The sequence below is a fragment of the Chelonoidis abingdonii genome, chromosome 22 (assembly GCF_003597395.2).
Source record: "Chelonoidis abingdonii isolate Lonesome George chromosome 22, CheloAbing_2.0, whole genome shotgun sequence".
Classification (NCBI taxonomy): Eukaryota; Metazoa; Chordata; order Testudines; family Testudinidae; genus Chelonoidis; species Chelonoidis abingdonii.
In genome coordinates, this window is record NC_133790.1 from 20,031,211 (window position 1) to 20,052,977 (window position 21,767).

Here is a 21,767-nt window from a genome sequence, read left to right on the forward strand (position 1 = left end):
ATAGATTGAAACTGTGCCAGATTCTGATCTCAGCGGCACTGTGAATAACTCCACCAAAGTCAACCAAAGGCAGCTGAGTTACTCCACATTGATAGTGTAACCGAGATCAGAACGTGGGCAGGTAGGTGTCAGAGAACCGTGAGCTATGTGGGGCTGTGTGCAGCGTTTGGGGATGGGGCAGAGCCTGAGTAAAACTCTGGCACTATTTCTGACCCATGATGAGTAGAAGTTATTGAGAATCTGGGGTGATTTAGGAAAATAACAACCGGCTTTACTGGGGATTTAGCTGAAGTGAGCTGAAAGGCCATAGGCCAGCTGTGGAGAGAGAGACTCTTTTCCAAGCTGGAGAGAGATATTTCAGATCAGAAATGCAGGTATGTGAAGCAGGACATATCCAGCACTGAGACAATATGAAAGGCATCTGTTCACTCCCTCTGGGACACCTGGCATTGGCCACCGTCGGTAGACAGGATACTGGGCTAGATGGACCCTTGGGCTGATCCAGTAGCACCATTCTTATATTCTTATGTTCCTCACTAACCCCTTGGCCCTAGTGGTTTGGTTAGTGCCGGGGGAATAGTGCAGGGTTCACCTGGCTGAGTCAAAGGAGCCCTTCATCGCCCGGAGAGCGTGGTCAGAGTAGCAGGCTCTGGGGGCAGGGCTAGTCATAGGTTTCACTTTCGGCATTAGGCAGGACTGCTGAGGCCATTTGCTGAACAAACTTGGTGTCTACCCCATGCCGACTGGGAGCACTGTGGTGCGATCCTCTGGCTGCGCGAGGAGGGGCTTGTTTGAAACGGTGCCTGCGCTTTGTTTGACATGGGAAAAGCTGGTGCAGTCGGAGCCACAAAACACCACTGCATCGTCCCTGGGTGGGTGGCAGAGAGGAAGATGGCAGAGTTTGGTACAATACAATCAGAGACGGGGAGGGGAGAGAGGGACCTCAAAACCTGCTCACTGCAGGGCATGGGCCTCAACAACAAAGGCCAAGTGGACATTTCATAGCAATCTTATAGGGGCTTGAGGGATAGTGTATTCATGTCCCATAGACGTGCTCCACCTAAAGATCAGCTTCACACAACTTTCATCAGTACATTTATTACATGCCAGAGCCACACCACTGAAGAAAAGGGATGTTTGCTGGAGACATTTGTGTTACACGAGATAGAGGGGATACATTTGCGGTGCCTGAAGCATGGCATACACAGTGTCCGCTCCTGGGTCACTGGTCCCCACTCTGGGCTCCTTCGTCACTGGCTTGCCAGAGTCAGCACTCCCCTCTGGAGAGGACACCATCTGAGAACAAGCAGAACCCCAGATCAGCACAGGTAACAGTGACATTCACTGAGCTGTAAACCTCAGCTGAAGGCAGAAGAGGCTGAGATGAAGTGAATGAGGCAGCTCCATGTATCAGCCACAATGAGAGCTGGGCCCAAATGCTGGGATGTCCCACAGCCCCCACAACTGCAGCTGCTCTTCCAGTGTCTGAGCTGCAATAGCAGCCGCAGTCTCTCCAGACCAACTGCAGGGAATCCCAGGCCCCTGGATTCACATAAACATGAACCTGCATCACCTGCAGGGCCAGCTCCAGGGTTTTTGCCACCCCAAGCAGCGGGGGGAAAAGAAAGCTCCACCACGTCACTTTCTTCTTCTGCAGCACTTCGGTGGCAGGTCCTTCCCTCCGAGTGGGATCGAGGGACCCACCGCCGAAGAGCCGGACGTGCCGTCTCTTCCCCTTGGCCGCCCCAAGCACCTGCTTGATGCACTGGTGCCTGGAGCTGCCCTGATTCTGCCCCTGACCCCCAAAAACATGGCCTTCCAGGCTGGCCTGGGCAGAGCCAACTCAGAGATCTGTCTCTTGGCGCATAGCACTGGGTAAACACCCCACCCATGGCCATCCCAGTGGATCCCCTTCTCAGTCCCTACGTGGGGCTTAGGAGGTGCAGAGGCTTTGCACAAGCCCTCTGCATTGGGGTGAATGTCACTCCATGACCTGGGGCAAGTCAGATTATGCCTCAGTTTACTCATTGGTAACTCTAGGATAGGAATATCCACCTACCTCGCAGCATACAGTGAGGTTTGTAAAGCACTTGAAAAGCCTCAGATGCTACAGAAGTACAAAAAGTTACTGCTCTTATTGTCACTGAGTGTGGGAGAGTCCAGCACTGCACTCCTCTTCCTGGGACTCACAGTGACTCTTAGCCAGCCAGTAAAACAGAAGGTTTATTGGACAACAGGAACGCAGGTTACAGCAGAGCTTGCAGGCACAGTCCGGACCCCTCAATCAAGTCCTTCTGGGCTTTCAGAGTGCTTAGATCCCAGCTTAGGATACCCTGAATTCCACCCACACAGCCCCAAACCCCAAACTAAAAACTACTTCCCTCCTGCCAGCCCCTTCCTTTGTCTTCCTTCCCGGGCAAAGGTGTTGACCTTTCCCCTCCCTTACCTAGCTCAGGTTACAGGCTCCGGTATAGTCCATCCCCTAAAGTCCTCCCCTGCTCTCCCATTCCCCACACAGACAGCCCCTACTCCATTACACTTATCATCTACATTAGTTATCAATGTGACTCTGCTGGGACTGGAATAATGTCTGAGTGCTTTCAATACAGAGATCAGCACTTACACTGTACTTGCTCCACTGCAGTTTTGAATAGATCATTTCACTGCCGACGGGCTGTGTAAAGGACTCTCTCCGGGCTGGGGCAGGGATGCTGCAAATGGGATCGGACATTTCCAGGGAAACTTCTGGTTTCTTGGCCTGGATTCGGCGCTTTACTAACATAAAATACAGAAGGACACATGCACATTATGGAATGACTTGGAAATACCTACTGCAGGCGTGAGGAGAAAGACTGAATTCTACCTCGGTGTCTCTGTTTATAGGCTGGGATCTGGTTTTGTAGGGGCTTTCAATATTTTCCTTCTGTTAATTTATTTTACACCAAAAGGGCCTGATCTAAAACCCCTTGCAATTAAAAGGAATCTTTCCATTGACTTCAGTTGCTGTTGATCTGGCTCTAGCAGCTGAGGGGCCATACACTGACTCTATCCATGCTCCCATTAATATCACTGGAAATTCTGCCTGAAGTGTAGACACATATAGGTGAGACCCTGCACTGGAGATATAAAGAGTGTGGAGATTTGGTGACCGTCCCCAGCTGTTAGGTATTAGAACGGGGTGGCCAAACGGCAGCTCGCGAGGCACATGCAGCTCTTTTGCAGTTAAAGTCTGGCTCCCAGAGCCTCCCATGCCCCCCATTCTCCACCTAACAGGCTGGTGGGGGGAGCTCAGAGCTTCTGCCCTAGGATGGGGTGGTGGGACTCAGGGCTTCAGCCCCACAGGGCACGCCTGCCAGGGCCCCGAGCCTTGGGGCAGGAGCCCCCTGGGGGGCAGAAGTCTGAAGCCCCAGCCCCCTGCTGCAGGGCTGAAGCCCTGAGCCCTGGCAGGCATGCCCGGCTCTCAGGTTATGAAGATTATCGTATGTAGTTCAGGGGGTAAGTCTGGCCACCCCTGCATTAGAACATGGCTGCTTTGCGCATGCACCAATCATGCCCTGTCATAATTAAAAGGTTTCTTATCTTCTCATTCTTTGCTTTGAACTTGAAGAATGTTACAGACTTGTCAATAAAGAAGAGAAATAGCATGGAGCCTTGTATGAATTTAGGAAAGACATCCTGAACTGGTCATTTCCCAGAAGATTTGCTGGACCACACTGAGCCAACAACAGTAACTAAGAACACTGAAAACACACCATGGCTGCAAAGTGTAAGATGAGGCCTAAAGAGAGGCAGATGAGATCGTTTGCACTTCTTTACTAGCAACTACTTACATGTAAAATACAAGCCCAAAGCAAGGAGGAACAGAAGTAGCCCAGCAGTCAGACTGGAGATCAGCAGAACATTCACTGCATCTGGGGAGGCTATAAAGGAGAACAAATAATATTTGTGAAAAATCAAAAAAGGAGAAGAAACTGAATCCCTTCCATTTGCTCCTGTGCAAAGCCTCGGGCGATATTGCCCCTTCGATTAAGGATGAGAAAGTCGCTCAGATACTGCCGTATCAGACCCTGAATAGACTAGAAAGACAACTCCAGTACACATGCAGGACCGCAGCAAGTCTCCCAGCCAAACCATACTTAACATTCCTGGTATTTCAAAGGTAAAACACAAGCTGAAAGCCCCTTACAAAAGTTCTTCGTACATGATAAAAGAAGGGAAAGACAAACCCCACAAACCCACTGTTGAAACTGCCCTTGGCAGGTCACCTTGAAGTAGACGCTTATCCCTTTTTGGCACTCTTCTAAGATTGCATAGAGCAAGTCCTAACCTCAAAACAATGTGATTTTCACTCCCTATTCACATATTTACCAGCACAATCAGCTGTGAATCAGAATTACCACATCATAAATTCAACCTGCTACCTTCATAACTTCATCCCTTGTCCACAGATTTGTTACACAGTAAATGCAGTGAGGATTGTCTCAGGACCATCTTTGTTAGTTGGTATCACACCTTACTTCACTGTTACCTAAAAGAATTGTAACACTAGCTCCATATCACCAGTAATCAGCAATACTAATCAGCCACCGATAAGTCATCTCACCAGCAGTAAACAGCCTCAGATAGCCAACATTAACAACGGAGACACTTAGGTCGGTATCTGTGTGAACAAGAGGCGTGTGTTTGTGGTTTTGTAGATGCTTTAAGTTTTTCCGTTGATTGATCCCCAGCTCTTTTTTTTTATAGCAATCACTGGACTTGCAAAACCCAACCTCATTGCACTTCAAAAGGTTTCTCTTTTCAGCCAGGCACCATGAGCAATGCTTTTCTACAGCCACACTGCAAATGGGCTCTGTGTGAATATTGCAAAGCTTTGAGAAGCGTTTCCGGTTGGGCTAAAGGCGCCGGCCAGGTGGTCTGTATGGACAGGAACTCCATGCTGTTTCTTTGCTAAAATGGAGATTCTTTTTGCCCCTGCCCCCTTTCCTGCCAAAAAATAGCCACATTAGCAAGCAATGGCCCATCTGCCTTGTTTGCACCTGGCTGAGGCATCAGCTTACTATTTGTTTCCCTTCCTGCTGCTGACTCTGTTTATAGCTTAAATGCATATTAGGCAGAGCACACATTCCTTGGTTTGAGGACAAACCAGTTTGCCAGCTTCTGTTTGGGCAGGGCTATGGTTTGGAACATGCGTTACCACCACTACACAGGGGCATCTTATAACTTCACAGTGTTGCCACACATATTTTACCAGCACAATGTTGACCAGACAATTATGAGTTTTCAAATGATACCTTACAAGGCACACCTTGTACAAAGATTATTACAATAGTGTGTGGGAGCTGGATACAGGTACATTTTATCACAGAGAGTGACTAGTTTCTTGGGACTGAGTGTAACCTGAATATGTTGTGATTTTTGGTGGAAGCATGGCCATAGTTTTGGAGGGCAAGGGGGGGCATTGCCTCCCCCTGCAAAGCTGTAAGCCTTGGACAGTTGCTGAATTTGCCACCCCCGTATATGGCCCCGTTGGCCTGACTGGAGCTGCCCCCTCAAATATAGAAGTCAAACTATGCCTGTGGGTGTAAGTGACCATTTATCATATAGTCCAGGTTGCCTGGATGGCGAGATAGACTGGAGAGTCTAAGAGGATGGTCAGTGACTCCTGGTAAGACTGTTACAGTGATCTAGGAGTTCTCACTCGTTACTCACTTGGTGAAATCTACTTATGGAACATACCACCAGTTTGGGGTGTCTGCCTTGCTTTTGACAGCCCGGAGGTGGGCACTCACAGTTGTGAGCTGTTGTGAGCCACTCCAGACAGTGTGACAACGATCACCAATCCCTACTCTTCAGACACACAACTGAGTATCTGTATTTTAAAAGTGCCCTGATGCTTTTCTAAAATATTCAAAGATGGTAAAGAGCAACGGTTTTGCTAACACGTAAAAAACAAGCAAATCCTTTGCAGTTTTCTTGTGCAAGGAATCTGAATTCTCAATTGTTCTACACAGTCCAGTTCCCAATGCATTAAACTGTGAACATTCATTCAAAACAGTTAGTTTAATATTAAAATATGCTTAAAGAACTAGGGAAAAGAGAGAAAGGAATAAGATGAACATTTTACAACAATCCACTGAAAATAGAATGTTGTAGGGATACTGCTAATGCTGTAATTTTTCTTGTAGTCAATTGTCACTTGGAAATTAATATTAAAACATGCATCAGATTCAAGAACTGTCACTGAGTTTTACTGGGGTTTAGGTACCCATCCCTATTCAGCACCTTTGAAAATCCAACCCTAAATACTGGCTTATTATAACAGTGTTTATTTATAAATACATACCCGCCTTAATGATTATAAAATAATCTTTGGATTACAGTTAATCAATACAGTTAATTAATTCAATGCATTAAAATAACATCAGATCATTACTTACATTTAAGAGATGGTTTTTATTTGTGGATTAAAAATTTATACCTCTTGTCCCTGAATCATATGTCAGTAAAAAGACAGACAGAGATGCAGTGTCAATAAACTCTATAATGCAGAAAGCAGAAATTACTTTTTCATGGTTAATTCCAATGATTAAGAACTGGGGGAATTAACAGATAGGGCCAAATTCTTCTCATCTTACTCATCCAGATAGTGCCTGATCCAAAATCCATTGAAGTCAATTGGAGTCTTTGGATCAGATCAACAATCCCTTTGAAAAGCAGGAAAAATATTAAGAGTAAATAAACTCTGTTCAGAAAACTGATGGCTCCTTCTCAAATGTAAAAAGATATTTCTGAAACAATTGACAATGGGCCATGTACAACAGAAGGAGCACTGTAATTTATTTAAAACCTAGGATGTGTTAAATATATTTGATGATGATGACTGTACCTACCCTGAATTAATAGATCTAACAAACTAGATTCCAGAAAATAGACTTTGTTTCAGCTATTAAAAAATAATACAATCCAATATTAGAAAAATCAACAGATTTTGTAGACCATTTGTTTTTAGACTAATATAGTTATTCTGTTATAAAAGCAACTTTAAATTCCATAACTGTGGACTACAGTTTTAGTTTTTCAATTTGATTACTATTTTATAACTGTCCATTAAAACAGTCTAAGATATTATTATAAATAACACAGACCAGGAACACTTTTTTTTAAATAAGTGTTTATATTATGACAATATTCCATAAATATATTTAGATTTAGCACTGCTAAATTAGCAGGACATTTTTGAAAACAGAGTAAGGTTTTGTATAATGGTACAGGGGAGGCAAATAATTACTCTGTCTCACAAATTCAAGGAAGGAAATACAGTAGGTATAATAACTAGAATTTATAGTATAATTTTTGTCTTAGGGATGGAAAGTATCTACTAGAAAGTCTACCACTGCTATAAAATATGGCAAATTTGCCATTTTGGTCAAAATTTGCAAATTCATTTGCAGAAAATATATACAAGAATATATGTATATATATTATGTATTTTTTTTGGTAAGCAAACTGCAAATTTTTCTCCCCCAATCCTCAGCTATAGAGCTTATTATGGAGCCATCTCAGACTATAAAGTATATATGTATTTTAAATCAAACCAGTGGAATGTCACAAACTTGTCTTGGATCACATTAAGCTCAGGAGTTCCAGATAGCCCATGCATGGTGTGACCTATTTAGGAGAATTACAACCAATGTATAATTTCACACACTAGAGAGGTGTGATATGATTGGCCTGGTAAATAAGCTAATGTTCCATGTAATTTTCAAATAAAGTGATACAATGGAAATATGTATCATGCATCTGACGAAGTGGGTATTCACCCAAGAAAGCTCATGCTCCAAAACGTCTGTTAGTCTATAAGGTGCCACAGGATGCTTTGCTGCTTTTACAGATCCAGACTAACACGGCTACCCCTCTGATAATGGAAATATTGACAAGGAAATTGCTATAGTTGAAATATAATTGCATGGTCATATGTTGAAGAAGCTTTTAAACAAGTCATAAACATGCTTACATCATAAGTCTTATTTCATAGGAAGCAAGAGAGCTAAGATTTCTCATACACATGCAGCAGAGTGTCCAACAGAGAGAAAGAAACAGGAGAGAGAAAAAGAGAGACACTCACCTGTGACAATGAGATGAGTCCCATTTGTTCTTAATTTAACATGGAGTGGTACTGTGTTCACTTCACAGTAATACAGGCCGCTGTCATTCCCCCGCACCTTGGGGATGACGAGAGAGCTAGTGTTCTTTTCAAATTCTAAACGACCCCTAAAATAGCCTTCAGTGACTGAGACAGGGACACTGGTATTGGGTCGAGTCATCCTAAAGGCCAGGATCCTCTTGGACACATTTTTACGGGTCATCTCATACATCCAGATTATCTCATAGAATGGATTGCCAGCAGCAGGGGATCCATCAAAGGAACACTCAAAGGAAACGGGTTCCCCTTCAGTTACTGAGATCATCGGAGGATTTTCCCCAGAACCTAAAAGGGAAAAAAGTGTAGTTAAAAGCAGGCATCTCAGCAAACTCTGGACCTTGTTGTTTTGTAGGGAATAACTTTAATTAGTTCAACCTACTTCCATTTTATTTGCTCGTGTGTGTGTGTGGCACGAGTGGAAGGTGCCAGATTGACCACCTTGGAGAATTAATTTCTCTGTTTAGCCACAGATCAGACACAGCATAGACAAGTCTCCAGCGTTACAAGCTTCCACCACGTTGTCCAGCAATATGCCTCATTGCTGACCTTGACTTTAATTCCTGTGGAGTCCTTGGGGATGCATCATTGTAACGTTTCTGTTACTGTGTATGATGTGATGGGGTTCTGTGTTTTTCTATCCATTGAGTTAATTGTACAATCAGATACTGTTGGGAACACCACCTCCATCTGATGCTCTGTGTGCCTTCTGTTCAATAAAGTAATCTTATTTAGATTGAACATAACTTTATAGGATAGACAATATAAATGCCCCAGGCTTTCATTCATCTCAGCGGAACTCTCAAGGATTTTGCAAACGTTCTTTCTTAAATTTTTGGATAGCAATAAAATCTAGTTTGATACACAATAATGCCCCCAATTTTTAATCTGTTCCCCCAAATATTTAATGCTACCTAGATAATATTTCCTTATCAATTATATTAGTCAATTTACTTATGTAATAAATTCCAAGAACTAATTATTTAATGTCATCATTCTACAGAGCCCAAAGGAAAACATGACTGGGAAAAAAATTGAATTCAATTGTTTCTTTGTATATAGGAGAAGGGATTTTTTCCATTTCAAAGCAACTAGGTCCCATCTACTTTCTAGGTTAATTTGCCAGATTATACTGCAATCATGAGTTATATTTGAATACTAAAGCATAATTACATACACACTGCGATATATATTTTTTTATTTGAACACAGTTCAGAAGAAAACTACACCTGCTATTCAACACAAAAGCATTTTTATTCACTAATTTCTCCGTCTATAAAAAAGCAGGTACTCTTTTTGTTGAATATCTCATTGCTAATCTGGATTCAGCAGTTTGTATGTCAAGTTCCATAAAAAAACAAAATCCAAAAAGAATAATTCTCCTTTGATGAACCAGAAATAATGTAATTAAAATAACGAATAAAGACTGTCAGCGAGAAAACAAAGCCCTAATTAACAGAGGTAGCCCTGGTGCACAAAATTCAATTCAAACCCAAATTTCAAGCCCTTTAGAGATCTGGAGGTGCTTGGACCTGGGGGTTTGATTTGGCTCATTAGAAGAATGGGTCAGATCCATGTTTGGCTTCTGAGTTTCTCCAAGTTCAGGGCAGTTCTGATCTGAGTTCATGGTTCAGGCTCATCTTTAATATTTCAACTTTCCATTTTCCAGTTTCAGCCACCCCAACCCCAGTACTGCAGGTTTACATCTGTTTCTTCCACTGAGCAAACTTCCCGAATGCCCAAGGCAGAAGAATATCTAAATAGTGTGACTCTGCTTACCTAGGGAAAGGAACACTTCTTGCAAGAAGGAGAGCACCAACACAGAAATGAGAAGAGCCATGTTTATCCCATGTCCTCTTGTCTCTCTCTCTATCTCCAAAGTCTCATGTTGCTCGTAGAGTCTGCAGACACCATTAATTGACAGTAGAGGCTGCAACCTGGGCGGGCGTCTGAATAGGAAAGAGAAAAAATCTCTCACCTCACCCAGGGACGTAGTCTGCAGAGTGCATACGACGAAACAGTGTGATAAGTAACCCTAATAATAACCCTTCTCTGCCCCCACGGCCTTTCAGTGAAGACAGCCCAAAGCACATGCTTCAGAAGAGACATGTCCCACATCAATGCAACCCCAGCACATTGACCTTTTCAAGAAACAACAACAGGGGAGAGTGGATAATGGAAAGAAGATGATCAGAGAAATTAATTGTCAAACTGAAATTACCTGGATGGCAATTTCCTTATGCTGCTTTCCCTAGAGGAGGAGAACTCCCAGTTCCCTGACGGGACCTCATTTTAAAAATGACATTTTGCACTGGAGAGTTTCCTTCCTCCTCACACTTTGACTCCTGATTCTTCCTTGCCTCACAATCCCTCATCACCACGGTCCATAATGTCCAACTTTTACACTGTTCCATCTTACCCAGCAGCCTCACCCTCACTGCCTCCCTTGGCCTCCAACCCTGGATCAGGTCTCACCCCTACAAACACGATACATCCCTCAGGCCTTCCTAAACCTAGGCAGCAAGTGTTGGAGCTCTGCTCTGGAGCTAGAGGGCTGGGAGCCCTTGTCCTAGGTAGCAGGCAATATTCTTATCACACTTCAAGCTGAAAGCCCCTATTTTGAATGCGAAAATCTCGTGTTACTAACATTATGAAACGTGTGGTGTTGTTGTAGCCGTGTTGGTCCCAGGATATGAGAAAGACAAAGTGGATAAGGGAACATCTTTTACTGGACCAACTTCTGTTGGTGAATGAAACAACCACCGCTCAGTGGTTTGAGCACTGGCCTGCTAAACCCAGGGTTATGAGTTCAATCCTTGAGGGGGCCATTTAGGGATCTGGAGGAAAAAAAAAAAGTCAAGGACAGTACTTGGTCCTGCTAGTGAAGGCAGGGAACTGGACTTGATGACCTTTCAAGGTTCCTTCCAGTTCTATGAGCTATATCTATCGCCATATATTTTAACTTTTGAGCTAAACAAAACTTTGCGTAGCTCAAAAGCTTGTCTCCTTCAGCAACAGAAGATGGTCCAATAAAAGCTATTACCTCACCCACCTTGTCTCTCTAACATTATGGGGAACCTCCACCATAAATGAGAGTGATGCAGAGGGCAGAGGCAGGGGAGTCTGATGGACTGAAAAGAGGGGAAGAAATTGGGTTGGGGGAGAGGAGTTGGAACTGGCAGCAGCACCCCGATATGACTCATTTACTTTTTCTTGATTGCCTCAGGGCAGCAGAGTGGTGAAGATGAGGCCATTATAGGCAAGTGCAGCTGTGGTGGCAGTGTCCATCAGTGAACCAGGCCGCACCAACTGAGTGTGCAGGGTTGGATGGGAAATGATGGGTCAAGGATGGCAGTGAGTTTAATGGGGACAGAGCAGCCATTCCTGAATGAGCAGAAGGGGGTGAAGGAGGGAGGGAGAGACTAGGGATGAGGCAGTCAATTCACAGAAGATGAGGTGAATCAATGTTAGATAAAGAATTCATTACTTAGAGAGACAAATAAAAATGGCAGTTAAATCAGTTAATGAATCGATAATCATCAGACAGACAATTAAAGCTGCCGAATAAGCATGATGGGCCAACTAGCAGGGCAATGGGTGGGCAATAGGGAAGGCAGCTGGATGGGCGGCAGCCAGTGCTGGCGGAGGGTCCATGGCCGGTTACCAAGGAGCAGTTCAGCCAGCTGAGGAGAGACAGCAGCAGCAATCTGTGGAAGCAGAAAAGGCTGCTGAGGTATCCTCGCCAGCACTGCTGGTGAGAGGGGCTGGACTCCCCAGGGAAGGGGACAGGCCAGAGAGGTGACAGCCATGCAAGGAGACAAATGACTGGAATTTGAGCATGACGCTGGCACAAGCAGCCCTGCTCTTACCAAAAATGCCATGAGATTTGCCTTGATTTGACATCTCATCTGAAATACAGCACCTGTCCCAGCTCGGTGTTTGCTGATGCCATGCTGGGTCCTTGCATTCCATGCTGACTGACTGGGACCTATGTCACCTTTTGAGTCCCCGACACCCCTTCCTTGAAGTCCCTTGAGTTTCCCTTGGGGAGCAGGACTTAATTTGTCATGAAAGAGGGGCTGGGGCTCCAGGAATTTTTTTACAGTCATAACTGATGCAGCAGGCCCAGAGGCGCCGGGGGTCTGAACTGCCAGGCCCAGAGGCGCCGGAGGCTATGAACTGCCAGGCCCAGAGGCACCGGGGCTCTGAACTGCCAAGCCCAGAGGCACCGGGGCTCTGAACTGCCAAGCCCAGAGGCGCCGGGGCTCTGAACTGCCAAGCCCAGAGGCGCCGGGGCTCTGAACTGCCAGGCCCAGAGGCGCAGGGGCTATGACCTGCCAGGCCCAGAGGCGCCAGAGGCTATGAACTGCCAGGCCCAGAGGCACTGGGGCTCTGAACTGCCAGGCCCAGAGGCACCGGGGCTCTGAACTGCCAAGCCCAGAGGCGCAGAGGCTCTGAACTGCCAGGCCCAGAGGCGCCAGGGCTCTGAACTGCCAGGCCCAGAGGCGCTGGGGCTCTGAACTGCCAGGCCCAGATGCGCCGGGGTTCTGAACTGCCAGGCCCAGAGGCACCGGGACTATGAACTGCCAGGCTCAGAGGCGCCAGGGCTCTGAACTTCCAAGCCCAGAGGTGCCAGGGCTGAGGCCTGGCAAGTCCTGGCACAAATTAAGCACTGCTTGGGGGGTCTCCAAGCCAAGGACTGAGCAGAACCGACCCTGCCACTGGCTCACAGCACAAGGTGCTATGTCTGCGAGTCATCTGCTTCACCATAAACAAATACCTCCCTCAAGTGGCCGCTCAGTGGTATTTACATCTTTGCATCTGGAAGGAAACCATTGGGATCAGTGAAAGTGGGGTCATCTCTGAAACAGTAACACAGAGGTGGTTGGAGTGCTAGTCGTTGGGAATGGGTCTGTTTTATGGGGAGGGGCAAACTGGGTGTTAATGTTGAGGCTGATGTCAGAGTTGTTGAGGTACCCTTAGCTGGTAACGTCCTTAGCTGTAATGTTTGAGGTGGGGATTGTTCCATGGATGACTTCAATGACCCCTCTTCTCTTAAATTGCGCTTAGCAACCGTAACCATCAACCAACCAGATCCTTTGTTTCTGGATAATATCATGAGCTAGGTAGCTCTGTGGTATCGGCAAAGACCTGGGTCTAACCCATGTTGCCCCTGTGTTCAGGGCCAGCGCTACTATTTAGGGAGCCTAGGCAATCGCCTAGGGCACCAGGATTATTGAGGGGGCAGCATTTTGCCGGGCGGGGGGGTGGCAGGCGGCTCCGGTTGACCTGCCGCAGGCATGCCTGTGGAAGGTCGGTTGGTCCGCGGCTCCGGTGGAGCTGCCGCAGTCATGCCTGCGGACGGTCGGCTGCTCCCACGGCTCTGGTGGACCTCCCGCAGGCATGCCTGCGGCAGCTTCACCGAAGCCACGGACCAACGGACCCTCCTCAGGAACGCCTGCGACAGCTCCACCGGAACCGCAGGATCAGCGTGGGGGGCGGCGAAATGGCCATGCGCCTAGGGCGCGAGAAACCCTGGCACAAGTCCTGCCTGTGTTGCAAACATGCTACCCACCAGTGAGGCCTGGGACTCCCCTGAGAGGATTCTGGGCAGATTAGATGCCTCCATCAGCTCTGCCCCCCTCTTCCCAGCTCAAGCTGAGGATGAGAGAGTTTAGCCATAACATGAGAGTTTGCACCCTATTTCCCAAGACACACCAATCCACCTCCCGCACACACACACCCTCAGCCATATAAGGCAACCTTGTCAGCTATACACTCAGGCCTATAGTCATGACTACACAGCAGAGGCTGTGTGGAGATGACGCCACTACATGGCCCCAAGGGACCAAAATATAAATACCTCACTATTTGTCTGGCAACCATCACCATGGGGACAGTTTGCAGGAGAAAGTATTGCATTTAGAGTTATATCCCAGCTCAGAGTTCTTCCAGTGTTTTGGGTTACCATGGAAACAGTCCCAAAGCCAGGAGGAGGCATTGGGCCCCTTGCTGGGAGAGGAAGAGCCTGCCACTGTAAATAAATGGATTGATAGAAGTAGGAAAGGCCTGAAGGGGAGTCAGCATGAACCAGAAAACCATTCAAACTGGCATTCCCCAGCACTTCCAGGCCAATCCTAGCTCCCCCACTGACTAACTGGGTTGCCTGGGATTTGAGTCTCAGTCCCTCTTCTGTAAAATGGGGATAAATGAGGCTTTGCCCATGGTGGTCATGAAACAACATATATTCCCTGCAGTTTGTAAATGGCTCAGAAGAGGTGCTGTGCTGGCTAAGCTCTAGGAATGATCACCATTCAAATAAAGGGAAGGAGGGCTTTGAACCTGAGGCACAAAGTACAGCAATGGCTAGAAATGCAGCCCTATGATTGTCTTGCTTTGCCAGCTTTCCCCACACCCATCATATTGAACATGCTCTATTTTCAGTACAGTTATCCTTGTGGGACAGAGACACAGAGTAACTTATGCAAGTCACCCAGCAGAAGAGCTGGGAATAGGACCCACAGTTGCTGTGTCACTATTCAGCATGCTATCTCCTGAACCACACAGCCCCTCTGGCCAAGCCTGGCCTGGCTGCCGGGCCAGATGCTCAGCCCTGTCTCTGGAGACGCAGCAATCGCTGTTACTCTGCCAGTTCTCAGCACCAGCAATCGAGACTGTGGAGTCAGGACTGTGCTGGGGATTTGCTGAGGCAGCAGACAGTCGAGACCAGAGACGCCACTTGTGCAGTCAGCCTGGCTCTGTAGTGCTGATGACTTTCAGTGGTGGTTGGTTCAGCTGGGCCGGGGCGAGCTGGAAGACATGCAGGGAGAATATAACGCAGCACCGGGGTTGCTGAGGTCCTGAAAAAAGATGGGCAAGGAATCCTCTGAATCCAAAGCAGAGGCCGCCGGGATTGTTATTTGGTGATGGTGAGACAGTGGCATCAAGATGGTCTGGAACAATAAGATGCCCTGATGGGCTGGGCAACCCTCCCAGATGCTTCTGCCTGCTTCAGCACAGCCCGTACCCCTAGCCCCTGTCAGAGCTTCGCTGAGAAGCTTTGGAATCTGCAGGAGTTATTTCCCTGCTGCTGGGAAATCAGGTTGTTGAAACCAATAAGAGCATTAACAAGGGTAATGTTCACCCCTCCCCCAGGCTCTCGGCGGGCTAATTATGCCAGTCCTAATAATAGCCTTTTGTCACCAAGGCTGCCTGCAAGTCTGCCCCAAAAAACAAGGCAGTCGGAGCACCGTTCACAAAGTCCTCTGGCTTGGAGGAGACGGGCAACAGTCCCGAGGAAGGAGGCTGCTGAGGAGCTTTGGGCCCAGCAGAGTGGAAGCAGCATGTTCATTACAGTGAGATATGGAGGTAAGTGGGGGAAGCTCAGACTTTGCCCTCAGGACCCAGCTTCTCCGAATCAGCTGGTTTCTCTGATCATGAAACCTGACAGCATACTTTGCGTTCCTCTTCTTGCCACCATTCAGTGATCCGATCCGTTTGCCTTAAGTCAGTGGCATGGGCAGGCGTATTTGGGGAGACAGTGTTGTCTAGTGGTTAGGGAATAGTGCAAGGAGTCAGGAGACCACTGACTCACTATGTGAGTGCTCTGTCACTCAGTTTCCCCACCTTTAAAACAGGTATCTCACTGCCTTCCTAAACAGCTTTGAGATTGAGGGATAAAAAAACTTAAATCAGAGCTAAGCATTGTCTGGTATTATTTGCAGACAGACCTCAGACCATAAAGGTGACTTTACTCCATCTTTCTAAGGGAAGATGATTACTGCAGACTTTTACTGGTCTGGGCTTTCAGGGCGATACAGCGTAATGAAGCAATTTGACAAAACACACCAGATGAAAAACAAGTTCCCGTGTTTTCCAGCTGCCCCTGCTCCACAGAAGGGTCTGTGCTTCTCTGAAGTGCAGCTCCTGCATCCTCAGCAAAGTGACTGTGTAGAAATGGCATCTCTGCTCCCTGTGTGTCTGCAGAGTCATCAATCAGTGACTATAGCTTTTATATTCATTCGTACTCCTGAGCGCCTCAGCCATGTCCCCTTCCTGCCGAGTCTCACCTGCCTGCTGGGCGACGCTGCCAGCTTTGGGCCCCTGGCAAAACAGGGGCTGGGGGCAGCTTATATCACTGCAGACCAACTGCCAGCCCACTTGCTCCAAGTGGATTTGCTGTGACCCACGGCCTGGGCACCAGCAGCAGAGCGAAGGTAGCCCACTGACTGAAGGGCTGTTTAGCTGCAGAAATGGTTCCTCTGAGAAAACAATAGTTTGTTGATTTGCTTTGTAGAGTGAAACCTTCTGAGTACTCTTCAAATGAAGGATTGACAGCTCAGGCAAGGCCCAGCAATAGCGTGAGAGGGCACCGTGCAGACCTTACCCAAACTCAGCTAATGGCCCTCAATCACAACCCTACAAACTCTGCTATTCAAGCTCTAAGCCCTCAAACATCTCTTCTAAAGCACTGCAGTCCTGACCTGCAGCCCCCCCGCTAGCCTGCCTCTGAACCCCTGCCCCCCGTCTGTTACGTCACCTCCATAGTGATCTGCACCACCCCTTGTTGCTGCATATGTCCCGGGCCTCTCCAATCTCACTGAATTAGCAAGTTTTTTAGGCAAATGTCCACTGGTAACTAAGCTGAGACTCCCAAACTCAAGTCACATGTGACATTCGCAGGTTTGCAGAGGGGAAAACGAAGGACCCGATCACACCCCAAGTTCCCTATTTCTTCCATTTTATGAGACCAAGTTTAAAAACCCAAACTGACTCTACAGGCATCTTATGAAGCAGTGAGACGTATTCCTAAACCACCAGAATACTCTGGATGCCGCCTGGTCCAGTTTGATTGTGGTTCTAAGGACCAGGGAAGGAGAAGCACAGGTCTGCAGCACCCCAGATCTGGCTATACACATCCCCTTCTGCAGTAAAACTTCCTCTCCCTTTTCTGTCTGCCACATTCGCTGACATGAGCAGATAACGTCTGTCTCTTCACTCGCTGCGGCTCATTGGGTTGTGCAGCCCCTAAACTTGGGGAAAATCTCGGTCTCCTCCTGTGCTAATTCCCTTTCCCTGCTTCACAGCCGACTGCCAAGAGATTGTGAATGTGAACTGCCGGGTCCTGAGCCTCACCATGCACCTGAAGAAGAAATGCCAGTGCAGGCCAGAAGGTACTGTGTCGCCATCCCCCTCTTAACAGGAGTGAAGGCCACCTACCCGAGGGACAGACACATGCTCTAAGAGTATCAAACATGATGAGGGAGCTGGTGGAAAGGTGAAAAATGGGTCAAACTGGGATTAAGAGGGGAGGCAGACTGATGGGGGTGGAGCAGATGACATATTTCTCTGTCCTGTCTCATAAAGAGTCATAAAGTTTGTGATCAGCGTAACATACTAAAGATAATACACTAGAGCTCCTTGGGATCCCAAAGTCCTTTACTAAGCAACAGACAAACTAGGCAGACTGCAATGGTTTGCTGGGTGTTTTAATGACCTAAAAATATTGATGGCACAAAACATGGGGGCATAATCACTGCATACCAGAGGAGGCAACTGAATTTCATGTCTCTGTAACCAGGTCACTTGTCAGGGTGGAGTCTCTCACTGGCTGTGCCAAATGGGAGTAGCTCCACACCTGTCATGGACAGTGCAGATGCAGCTGAGGGCTGCACTGGACACTCAGCAAAATTAATCCACTCAGGGAAACTTAGGAGAGTTAATCCAAATGAACTAAAGCTGTGAATTTAAACAGGATTAGTTAAACTGCATTAGATGCTTGTGTGGACACTCTTATTTAGAATTAAAGTGACCTTCATTGGGTTTAATTTAAGTCATTTCCTGAGTGACCTTGTGTAGATAAGCCAACTCTAACTCTGTATGAATTGTAGAGCTGTGGGTACATAGGAACCTCTTAAACCAATCTCTCTCTCTCCAGATTGCATTGATCTTCTGGATGAATCAGGGACCCTGATGAACCTGAGCGAAGTGAAAAGTTCTGCATCTGAGCTGGCCAGTAAATACCTACAGGAGAGGCAGCACTACATCCTCATCAGAGTCATTCGTAAGTTACTTGCCAAGACTCTGCAGGCTGAGAATGCTGCCATGCTTCCTCCAGGGCAAAATCTCCCATTATAGGAAAGGATCCCCACTCTAAACAAAGGTACCTGAACAAAGTTAGTGAGGTATCCATCCTAGTGTATGGAAATGAATGAGAAGCATACAAGAGAGCAAATGAGAAGCATACAAGAGAGGTACAAGCAAACAAAGGAAATTATCAGCGTCCATTGCAAATGGACACTGCAAAATAAAGTATGGATGTAGGTGGATAGATAGAAACCATGACGCAATTGTATCATGACAAACTCCCAACACCAAGTGCCATGCTAGTGTGAAACAATTACTTCTTCTTGAAGTGACTTAGCAGAACTACACAAGCTAAAGCAGGTCTTATGGCCCAGGAATTTTTTCCAGGATATGAAATGAAGGAGCATGGTTCTGCTAATTCTGTTGGCAGGAGGAGAAGGCTCGGAATCAACCTACTATGAATCTTTACTGGAGAATCTGGAAAACCACCACCCTGAGCTGGCAGGTGAGAGCTGGGCTCCCAGTGCATCAAATCACCATAGGGAGACCAGTGATATAGATGTATAACATCAGACATTGTGAGTCAAATCCCTGCCCTGTGCACCATCATGAGCCCCTGCATTTCATACCCCTTTTGCAGAATTTGGCTTGAGGTTTGTTTGTGACTTTTCCCAGAACTGACTTGGCCAAAAATTGTTGTTGCTCTGGCTAAGGGAACAAAAAGATCCAAGGAACATAAGTGAAAAAAGGAACAAAACTAAAAGCCAAAATGTGTATGTTTAGCTTAAGCTAGGAAGTATTTCCCATCACACTAGGCATGCAGGTTTCCATCTTCAGTGTTCTGTAAACGTTGTCCTCCTAATTCTCATTACATCCAGGGGTGGTGGGTAAGTTATCAACACCATTTCATGCATGGGACAGAGACAGAGGGATGAAGTGTTTTACATTAGGATAAAGAGGGACAGATGGTCAGAGCAGGGATTAGAAAACAGGAGTTCCTGTCTCCTATTCCTGGGCTCAGGCCACTAGACTTCATCACTCTTTCTATTGCCATATAAACAAAGGAAGGAAACAGTTGCTGGCAGAATCCTCAGTTTAGTAGACAGTAGCCTAGCAAGAAACTAACAGGTGGTTTCCGGGTTTGCTTCCCAGAGTGGCTGCAGAAGTTACCAGCACACCCTCAGCTGAAGGACAACATGAGGAGGAGTTCCATGCAGAGAAAGTTTCGCCCACTTAAAGAACCACTCCTGGGCTCCCCAGCCAAAGTCAGAAGCACACAGCAGAGTAAGAAAGGCTCTGCTCTCTCCAGCAGGCCCACCTAGGTCGGGTATCATGCTGTGCGGGAACAAGGCCTTCAGCAGTTTGGAAGCATTTTCCAGAGACGCTACACAGGGTCAAAGTAAAATAGCCAGGTGTAGTCAAACTGTAAGGCAGTATGCAAGAGGCCACTGCTTTATAAACAGCACACCATCCTCCTCACAGCCAGACTGAACCATAATCAGAGACCCCCAGAACCTTTTTAAATGGAAGGCTAGCTAGGCTCATGCCACCCTCTGAAAATGAGTTCAGGCCTATCAGGGTAACAGACTAAAGTAGTACAGACTTACTTTTGGTACTAGCGACCGACACACACGGAGCAGGTCTCTTCTGTGCGAAGGTGCCCCATCTATAGTCACAACCCAACCCAAGCCCCAGTTAATTCCAAATGAAGTGCAACAGCAACACCTTCTAACAACCCCTACTAGAACTAGGGGAACTTGTGTGGCAGTGTTCTCAGGCTTATTTGTAAACTCACCTCCCCTCACTCAGGCTAAGGGCAACTAGTACATTTGAGAGATTTTATCCATCTGCAAAGAAAACCCCAACATTAGCATGGAAAGCATTTTTTTTGCTGGTCAGAGCAACTACATTCCTTCCAGCTGAAGCCTGCTGACTGTTAGTGTCAGTTTCAATTGTGCCAAGCTAACCCAAGTTGTTCCATAGCCCATAAAACTGAAAATGTTGCATTTTGCAAAGCCAGGTCTGTGTGGAGTGTCAAATGCATTTTAAATAAATAAATAAAATAAATAGTACTTGTGGCACCTTAGAGACTAACAAATTTATTGCATTTTATTTACTGACTAGTTGTATCTGATTGTTAGATGAGGTCTTGCAGCTCCTAGTGCTATGTTAAAGCTACATGTGGCACCAGTGAACTTAACCTGATGCTAATAACCTTCAGCATATTACTTAACCCACTAAGACCCAAAATAAGATCAGCCAGCTGTGTTCTTAGTCAGGCAATTGACCAGGTCACATTTTTCTTTCCACACCTCTGTCCCAGCCATGTCCATGAGCTGAGAGGATACTGAGATTTACAAGAATCCTAGTCAATGAAGCACTTGCAGGGCAGTGCTCTTAGAGATTCTCTCTGCTCTGGCCTTCTGAGCAGACAAAAATAGTACAGCAGGGATTGTACACGTGTCCTGCTAGAGAAAATCCAGGCCTGGCCTTGTTTGGTTTTGCTGAGTCATCCAGCTACATGGATTTTAATTATTCCGCTCCCCTTGTTTGGGGAGGAGACGAAGAAAACACATTCGGAGATTAGAATGACATCCTGCAGTTTAATCTACAGTAAGAAAAACATACAAACTTGTCATAGATTAAAATAAACCATCTCCTTTTATTGCATATTTCACTGTAGCAAATCAAATGAGATCTGGGTTCTAAAAGCCCCATCAAATTCCAAAGCATTGTTCTTTCTTGGCAATTCTGGAAGCAGGTTAGCGCTAAGTGCTTCCTTCCACTGGTCAGACTATCATTTCTTTCACCTGGTTACTTTGGTCACTAGCCATTCCTTCCAATCTCTTCCATTCTTGTCTGTACTCCAGGCTCCTGTTTCCCTGTGTTAGTGCTGAATGTCTTCACAAGAGGGAGGAGACACCTACATAGGAGAGATTGGAGAAACTCAAGTTCACCCTTAGGCAGACAGGACCCTCATGTGTCAAATGCCTGAGTGAGGTGAATGCCCCAGGATTAGCCAGAATGTGCAAACAAGGGTACTAGTTCAACCAAGCACAAAAGGGGGGTTTGTCTACTCCAGGAAAAGGGAACCCTTCTCCCCCAGCAAATGGGCAAGAAACAAGGGAACTGGCTGGCAGTGGTCTGGGAAAGGAATAAACTCCCCAAAGGAACACGGCAATAGAGCATCCAACCCTTAAAAAGGGATCTCCAAGCCCACTATTAGGAACACCAATTTAATTCTGCTAAGACATGGACCAAAGGTGTCCCTCTTCCCCTTTCCATGATTCCTGAGCATCTTTATGGAGAGGACAACCAGGGCCGGCGCTACCATTTAGGCGACCTAGGCAATGGCCTAGGGCGCCAGAATTTTGGGGGGCGCTATTTTACCGGGGCGGGGCGGCACGCGGGTCTGGGGGACCTACCGCAGTCATTTCGGCGGACGGTCCGCTGCTGGAAAGGCTCCGGTGGAGCTGCC

General features: G+C 46.7%; 3 protein-coding genes across 4 annotated transcripts in view; 1 reads left to right on the forward strand and 2 right to left on the reverse strand.

Moving 5' to 3' along the window:
• Nucleotides 1-1,093: 1,093 nt before the first annotated feature.
• LOC116824315 (uncharacterized) lies at nucleotides 1,094-10,145 on the reverse strand. The gene is made up of 5 exons (XM_032779503.2): nucleotides 9,983-10,145; nucleotides 8,129-8,491; nucleotides 3,831-3,920; nucleotides 2,624-2,775; nucleotides 1,094-1,296 (listed from the first exon to the last, which is right to left on the reverse strand). Exons 1-5 carry the CDS (start codon nucleotides 10,041-10,043, stop codon nucleotides 1,156-1,158), a joined length of 807 nt encoding a protein of 268 aa, XP_032635394.1. The 5' UTR covers nucleotides 10,044-10,145; the 3' UTR covers nucleotides 1,094-1,155.
• Nucleotides 10,146-15,452: 5,307 nt separating this feature from the next.
• C22H22orf15 (chromosome 22 C22orf15 homolog) lies at nucleotides 15,453-19,813 on the forward strand. The gene is made up of 5 exons (XM_032779508.2): nucleotides 15,453-15,571; nucleotides 17,290-17,376; nucleotides 18,141-18,266; nucleotides 18,720-18,794; nucleotides 19,442-19,813. The coding sequence occupies exons 1-5, from the start codon at nucleotides 15,547-15,549 to the stop codon at nucleotides 19,609-19,611; spliced, it is 483 nt and encodes a 160-aa protein (XP_032635399.1). The 5' UTR covers nucleotides 15,453-15,546; the 3' UTR covers nucleotides 19,612-19,813.
• Nucleotides 19,814-20,931: 1,118 nt separating this feature from the next.
• CHCHD10 (coiled-coil-helix-coiled-coil-helix domain containing 10) overlaps nucleotides 20,932-21,767 on the reverse strand; it is a 6,297-nt gene continuing 5,461 nt past the window's right edge. For both annotated transcript variants that reach the window (XM_032779509.2, XM_032779510.2), the window contains exon 4: nucleotides 20,932-21,212. In XM_032779509.2, coding sequence (XP_032635400.1) covers nucleotides 21,193-21,212 — 20 coding nt within the window. In that variant the 3' untranslated portion in view covers nucleotides 20,932-21,192. The remainder of the gene's footprint in view (nucleotides 21,213-21,767) is intronic.

Excerpts from the sequence above, each read along its gene's own strand:
- LOC116824315 (XM_032779503.2), bottom strand. The coding sequence starts at position 10,043 with ATGGCTCTTCTCATTTCTGTGTTGGTGCTCTCCTTCTTGCAAGAAGTG. Across the intron at positions 3,921-8,128 it reads GACTCATCTCATTGTCACAG|CCTCCCCAGATGCAGTGAAT; the intron begins GTGAGTGTCTCT and ends TCTCCTTTATAG. Across the intron at positions 1,297-2,623 it reads TGCAGTGGAGCAAGTACAGT|ATGGTGTCCTCTCCAGAGGG; the intron begins GTAAGTGCTGAT and ends GCTTGTTCTCAG.
- C22H22orf15 (XM_032779508.2), top strand. The coding sequence starts at position 15,547 with ATGTTCATTACAGTGAGATATGGAG. Across the intron at positions 18,267-18,719 it reads CATCCTCATCAGAGTCATTC|GAGGAGAAGGCTCGGAATCA; the intron begins GTAAGTTACTTG and ends TTCTGTTGGCAG. Across the intron at positions 18,795-19,441 it reads CCACCACCCTGAGCTGGCAG|AGTGGCTGCAGAAGTTACCA; the intron begins GTGAGAGCTGGG and ends TTTGCTTCCCAG.